The sequence below is a fragment of the Camellia sinensis genome, chromosome 10 (genome assembly GCF_055761805.1).
Source record: "Camellia sinensis isolate YWXY chromosome 10, ASM5576180v1, whole genome shotgun sequence".
Lineage (NCBI taxonomy): Eukaryota > Viridiplantae > Streptophyta > Magnoliopsida > Ericales > Theaceae > Camellia > Camellia sinensis.
This window is the reverse complement of record NC_138970.1, coordinates 15,101,724-15,109,238: the sequence shown is the minus strand read 5'-3', so window position 1 is coordinate 15,109,238 and position 7,515 is coordinate 15,101,724. Positions and strand designations below refer to the sequence as shown.

Sequence of the window (7,515 nt, the reverse complement as noted above, 5' to 3'; positions counted from 1 at the left end):
TCGAACGCCCACCTAAACAAAACACATAACAAAACGCAATTGAAACTCCATTTCCTTAATTCAATTCTCTTTATGTGTTTCTAACTCATTCTATGATTATAGGAGTCCAAATGGTGCCTAAGTATGCTTGGAGTGACATGAGGATGCAATTATGCACTCAAAAGAGTTTCTTAAAATTTGCTGAAAACAAAGTCTACGCTCGAGCGATCCGCAAAAGTACTGCCTACATGAAATTCCCGCTCGATGGTCACTCGAGCGGAAGACTGAGAAAAAAAGGTCCTCGCTCGAGTACCACTTTGGTTGCTTGAGCGACCTACAAAATTTCAGAAAACTTCTGGGTGCTCGATTTTCACGCTCGAGCGGAGCTTTCCTCGCTCGAGCGGACAACACGAATTCTGAAATTTCCAGAACTGTGTTTGAAGTTCAAACATGGTATTCAAAGCCTCAAATCTTGGGTTTTTGGTACAAAAACATGGAGAATCATTATATAACATTTAAATACTTCCAATTTGAACCCATTTATTCAAAACCATGGTAATTTGCCAACCAAAGACTTCAACCTCAAATTATAAAATAAGTTTAACTCAAATTGAGTGTACAATTCTTCAAAACATATTCAAAATATAATCAAGTGGCATGAGAAGCATGAAAACATGAAGGATTCTCCAAATTAAGGTGTAAATATGCCATGCATGTAGGAATTTCATGAATTCTAACTCAAATTATGCATGCATGTGTATAATTCAGCTCCAATTCATCATATTCATAGCAACTCATGCTTAACCTATTCGAATTCAACCAAATGATCCTATAACTCCATGAATTTAGTTTCTACATGATTCAATTCTAAGGATTTAGGATGAATCTCATACATGAATCTCAACCCTTCAATCTTCCACAATTCTCTACAAGCTCTTTGTCTTCTCTCTAAATATGTTGAACTCTCCTCCCTTCTCTCTCAATTCTCAGCCAGGAGTTATAAAAATGAGCCTATAAGCTCAATTAGGACCTTATATAGGGTGTGATTAAGTTAGCCTAATCAAATGTGATTAAGATTAATTAATTAGGCTTAATTCTAACTAATTCAATCAGTTTATTCTAATTATTTTGGTCCAAATCAAATTTCAATTAAAGTTGCCATAAAATTCTAAATATTCTAATTAGCCTAAATTCAGTTTATGAAGTTGCATAGGCTCTCAATTTCCGACTCTAATTTGTCAATTTAAACAGATAATTATAGAATTAAACATGTAATCACACAATTAAGTACATAATCATGCAATTAAATTCATTAAAATTATATAATATACTAGTTTGGAGGTCGGGGTCGTCACACTAAAAATGTAACTTAAATGACCTCAATGTTTTACCTTTCGGCCTACATAAAAAATCATCAAAACTATTGCAGATAGTGGATGAACACATAACTAAACAAACGACTTTACTTTTTCATCCATACGACTCACAAATTATAAATGAAAAAAAAATTAAATATTTTATGAATTAAAATATTATATTAAAAGTATAATACTAACTGTATTTTTTTTCAAATCTTAAAAAGGTGAGGGTGATTTATGAAGAGAAAAAATTATAAACTAAAGTGAGGGCGTTCTTTAATAGTACCTTGTGCACTACAGTTGGAATACATGTGAAACAGGATTGGGGGTCCCTGCTGTGGAGAATCGACAGCCGTGACTGCTGTGACGTTAAAACGCCACCGTTTTAATGTTTTTTTTTTTTTTAATTAATCTGAGGGTTTATTAATTCTTCTCTCACTATAACAAACAAAACAATAAACCTAGGGCCGCCGCCGTCTAATCCGTAAGCAAAGGTTCTCTATTGACATGGATTGAAAGGTTAGTTTTTATTTATTTTTTTTTATTTGTCCGCCAAAACATTTTTGTACAGGGCCGCCGCCATCTTCACGGTAAGCAAAAGTCTCTATTGACATGGATTGAAAAGTTAGTTTTATTTTTTATTTTTTTATTTTCTAAAAGTTAGTTTTTATTTTTTATTTTTTTATTTTCTAACATTTTTGTCTTCTCTCAAACAGATTGAACAGTGTTCTTTATTTTTGCTTCACCGTTCTTCTGCTGGATTTACAGACCATTATTGTTCAACAAACTGGTATGTATATCTATATATATTATATGTATATATGTTTTGTATTTTTTTTTGTACAGTATGTTAGTAGGTTGAACAAGTATAATAGTTTGGTTTGTTTTTTGTGAATGAATTGAGAAACACAATTGTATATTATAAGAAAAACTTTTTTATTATGTAATTTGTTTTGTACATATTATGTATTTTTGTATAAATATTATATAATTTTTTTAAGGAGTTACGATAATTTGTAATTCATAATTATTTTTTTTTTATAGCAATGTTATGTATTTTTGTGGAAATATTACACATTTTTATAACAATGTTATTTATTTTTGTAATAATGTTATGCATTTTGTGGTCTAAAAAAAGTTTCAATAAAAAAAATCTATAATCTTACTATAAAATGCGAATTTAATTTTTTAATCATAAATTGTTATAACTCAATAAATGATGACATAACATTTGTAACAAAAATACAAAACATATATCAAAAATTTATATAATAAGAGGGCATATGATTCACATCTTTAAGCGTGTCTGCCAAAAGATTCCCTATATTATATAATATACTAATTCTAATATAATTTTGCAATTGTATATTATAATCTACTCAGATACAATAAATTTCCAATGTTACTGTACAAATTACACATCTTTTTTTTTCCCCTCTCCCCTATCCTTTTAATTAATTTACATTATTAATTGATTTATTAGATTTCATTGAATTGTTTAATTACTCAGCATTTAAAATTAATTAATAACTTTTTTGCTCAGATTCTTGTTTCGTTTAATATATATATATATATATTTTCCCCCATATTTGTTAGTGTTGAAATGGAGGATAGTATAATGGATGATGGTGGACTTGAGGGATGCATCGAAGAAATGGGAGAGTTGGCCAAGGATAAATCACCATATCTTGGTATTGAGTTTCCATCAGAAGAAGCTGCATATGAGTTTTATAATGAATACGAAAGAATTGTGGGGTTTAGTATTAGAAGAGATTATTGTAACAAAAGTCAGAAAGATGGTGTTATGACTAGTACAAAGTTTGTTTGTTGTAAGGAGGGAGAGAGGGAAAAAGATAAACGGTACACGATGATAAAAAATCCTCGAAGTGAGACAAGAACAAATTGTAAAGCATTTATGCATATATCTTTTAAGCGGGACTTGTCGAAGTGGATTGTGTCGAAGTTTGATAGCAACCACAACCACCCTTTGCATCTTCCTCAATGTACTCATTTGATGCCATCTCAGAGAAAGGTATGTAATGCTCAGGGTATAAATATTGACATAGCTGATGAAAGTGGAATATCTCTTAAGGCTTCACATGATCTTATTAGGGCTATAGCAGGAGGGAAGGAATTTGTAGGGTTCACGCGAGAGGATCAGAAAACCTACTTACGTGCAAAAAGACAGCGAAACTTGCAGTATGGTGAAGCGGGGAGTTTGTTAAGATATTTCCAGTGGCAAGTGGCAGAAAATCCATATTTTTACTATGCCATTCAGTTGGATGTAGATGAGATGATTACTAATATTTTTTGGGCTGATCATCAGATGATAACAGATTATGGGCTTTTTGGTGATGCGGTGTCATTTGACACAACTTTTCGAACAAATAAGGAGTACCGTCCACTTGCTTTATTTTGTGGCTTTAACCACTTTAGAATGATAGTGATTTTTGGTGCATCATTATTATATGATGAAACTACAGAGTCATTTGAATGGTTATTTGAAACATTTTTGGATGCAATGTCAGGAAAAAAACCTGTTAGTTTTTTCACAGATCAAGATCACGCAATGGCTAAGGCAATTTCACAAATCATGCCTGAGGTTTTTCATGGGTTGTGCACTTTTCACCTAATGCAAAATGCTTTGAAGCATTTAGGTTACTTGTTCAAGAGTGGTTCAAAATTTAGTAGCGATTTAAAAGCTTGCATTTATGACTACGAGAATGAGCATGAATTAATTGAAGCTTAGAATTCTTTGATTGATAAATACAACTTGCAAGAGAATGAGTGGATGAAAAGAACTTGGAGAAAAAGAGAGCAGTGGGCGCATGTGTATATGAAGTGGGTATTTACTAGAGGAATGCGAAGCACACAACTTAGTGAAAGTCTAAATGGAACATTAAGGGGATATTTGAAGGGTGATCATAACATTGTTCAATTCTTTACTCACTTCAATCGGATTGTTGTAGATAAGCAGTATGAGGAAATTTTCGCAATATATGATTCTAGACAAAAGTTGCCAAGAATGAAATTGAAAAAGTCTCCCATTTTAATCCAAGTTGCGAGTTTGTACACTCCTCCTATCTTTGATTTATTTCATTGTGAGTTGGATGCGTCCCTTTGTTGTCAAGTGAAGCAATTCCATGAGTTAGAAGGAGAAATTAAGTGCGTGATTGGCTTGTATGGTAATAGTAAAGAGTATATTGTGGAGGGTAGAGTGGAAGTTATTGGGCTAAGAGGAGAAAAAAGCTGTCAAGAAATACATTGTACTTGTAAGAAATTTGAGAACTTTGGAATTTTTTGTAGTCATGCAATCAAAGCACTTGATAGAATGAATGTTATGAAAATTCCCGAAAGGTATATATTAGTCCGATGGAGATTGGATGCAAAAGATTGTGAAGTTGAAGAGAAAAATGTTGTAGTGGATGAGGATGATCCGAAGTTGTTAATATTAGCACGTTATAGAGATCTTTGTCCAAGAATGGTGAAACTAGCAACTCAAGCATCTATGCACAAACCTGCCTATCAATTGGTTGATGAAGGAATTAAGGAATTGTGTGTAAAAGTAAATAATATGATCAAGGGAGTTGGAAGTTTTGGTACCAATGAATTAGATGTGGACGACCCCAACATTGCACAAGTTAAGGGCATAAAGAAGAAAGATGTTGGACACAAAGGGAGGGGTAGATTAAAACCTTGGCATGAGATGATGAATAAGAAGACAAAAGTTATTTCACAACCTACCCGCCTTAGTAAGGTATTACCTACGTACTTTTGAAATTTCAAATGACATGCATTTATTTTTATAAATTATGTAAAGTATTGATAACTTTTTGAATTTCTTTAGACTATTGGTCAATCAAACAACACTACAAATGTTCAAAATTCATCCTCAAGCCAACAACAGGTTAGCTATTGTTTTATGTTATTTATTTATTATTATTTTTTTTTTTTATAAATTGTGTAATGTATTGATAAATTTAGCAACTTATGTAGATTATTGGTCAATCAAGCAATATCACAAATGTTCAAAATTTATCTTTAAGTCAACCACAGGTTAGCTCTTGTTTTATGTTATTTTGTTTATTTTTTAGACTACATTGTATTAGTGTATTTACTTTTCATGGTGTTTTATGGAATAGGATGGTGGGAGTTTCTATTGGCCACAATTGATAACTTATGGTTATAATCTTCTCACACATGATACTAATTCATACTCACCAAGGTATCTACAATCACAACCTTTGTCTTTCCAAGCATCACATAGTCTACAAAGTTCTCAAGTAAGTAATATATATATATATATATATATATATATATATGTTTGTAATGTAATTTAGTCCATAAAATTTATTCTAATGAATTTTCTTTCTTTTCTTTTCTTTTTTTTTTTATAGGGAATATCACTTAATCCAGTGGGGCACAATCCAATGGAGACCGAATTTAGAAATGAGAGTTCTTTTGATTTTTCTATTTATTCCCAACCGCCTTCAAAAAATTGACATGGGGATCCACTTTGTAGTTTTTGTTTTAAGGATTCAAATTGAAGGTTTTTAGAATTTTGTTTGGATACTTTAGAACGGTTGAGACAGATTTTGGGATATTTGGTAGGAGATTTTGAAGTTTATATGTCTCAGAATTTTTTTTATTTTTTTTATATAGATGTTGGATGTGAATTGAATATATTTTGGCCTTAAGTTGGTTTTTTTTTTTTTTTTTTTTAAGTTACATTTTTTTTGCTTATGGTTTGATAAATTGATTTGTTCAAATACAATTTTTTTCCCTTTTAATTTCACTTTTGATGCATTTAAGTTAGTTTTGAAAAAGTCAAAACATGTATGGTTTGTTTGATTTTAATTTTAAAATTAATCTTTTTAAAAGAATATAATTTGGTTTCATAAATTGATTTGTTCCATGAATTATTTTTATTTTATTATATTTTCTATTTATAAAATAATTTTTTTTTTAACACAAACTCACCCCCTTCAACTTTACAGGACCGCGGGACTCAGAAGATGGCTCCGTCCCTGTTGGGTTTATTGTTTTGTTTTGTTATAGTAAAAGAATTAATGAAAAATTAATAAACCCTCAAATTAATTAAAAAAAAACATTAAAACAGTAGCATTTTACGTCACAGCAGTCACGACTGTGGATTCTCCACAGCAGGGACCCTCCTCCTGTGAAACATGCATGAGTGTGACTTCACGTAGTAAAAGAAAAAAAAGATTATAAGAAACGAGAAAAGTCTCAATTCTGTCAAAAAAATTCTGAGACAGATGGCACGCGTAAAAGCTTCAATTATTATACATGAGGCAACTTTATTATTAATTTAGATTTTTTTCAACATATGCAATTATTTTTATTATTGAAAAAACAGTAAGATTTGAACATATAATCAATTATTTGATCTCATACCATATTGAATTATTGAATTGTTAATCACTTTGCTATCCAAAAACTTAAATTATTTGACAAAAATAAATAACTTCATAATTTATATTCTGAAAAGGAGTTGGATTAGGATGTTATCTAGACTCGGCGGACAAATGTGTCAACAAAAATGACCAAGATATATATTTTTAAAAATAATTAAACCATCTAATTTTTTTTATAACAAATATGATAAATTTAATAAACTATAATTATCAAATTAACCAAATTTTTTTTAATTTTATATGGATGACATACATGAAGGATTTTACGAAATAAACGATTCAGATCATCGTAGCAAGACCCCTGATAGTAAAGTTGCAAATGAGCCGAGCCGAGCCGAGCCAAGTTTTTGAGTGTTCAAGCTTTTTATTAAGAATTAGTCTAGCTTGAGCTCAAGTTGAACTTAAATAATCGAGCTCGAGCTCAAAATATTTGATGAACTCGAGCTCGGCTCAAGCTTATTCGATTACATAAACGAGCCGAGTTCGAACTAAAAAAAAAAAAAGATAAAAAATACAAAATTATGAGTAAAATATACAATAATTTTTATATTAAGAATAATTTCATTAATCAAATATGTAAATTTACACAAACACCAAACATAAATAGAAAAATAAAATAGATTATTAAAAATTTATTTGATATATTATTAAAAATAAATATTAATTTATTTATTTTATATTCATGAGCCTCATCGAGCCGAGCTTAGGGCTACTTGAGCTTGGCTCGATTAATAAACGAGTCT

The 7,515-nt window shown here is 30.5% G+C and overlaps 1 protein-coding gene across 1 annotated transcript; it reads left to right on the top strand.

The window, feature by feature from the left end:
• Nucleotides 1-2,955: 2,955 nt before the first annotated feature.
• Nucleotides 2,956-4,086, top strand: LOC114291273 (protein FAR1-RELATED SEQUENCE 5-like). The gene has a single exon (XM_082889812.1). The coding sequence runs from the start codon at nt 2,956-2,958 to the stop codon at nt 4,084-4,086; it is 1,131 nt and encodes a 376-aa protein (XP_082745938.1).
• The last annotated feature ends 3,429 nt before the right edge of the window (nt 4,087-7,515 follow it).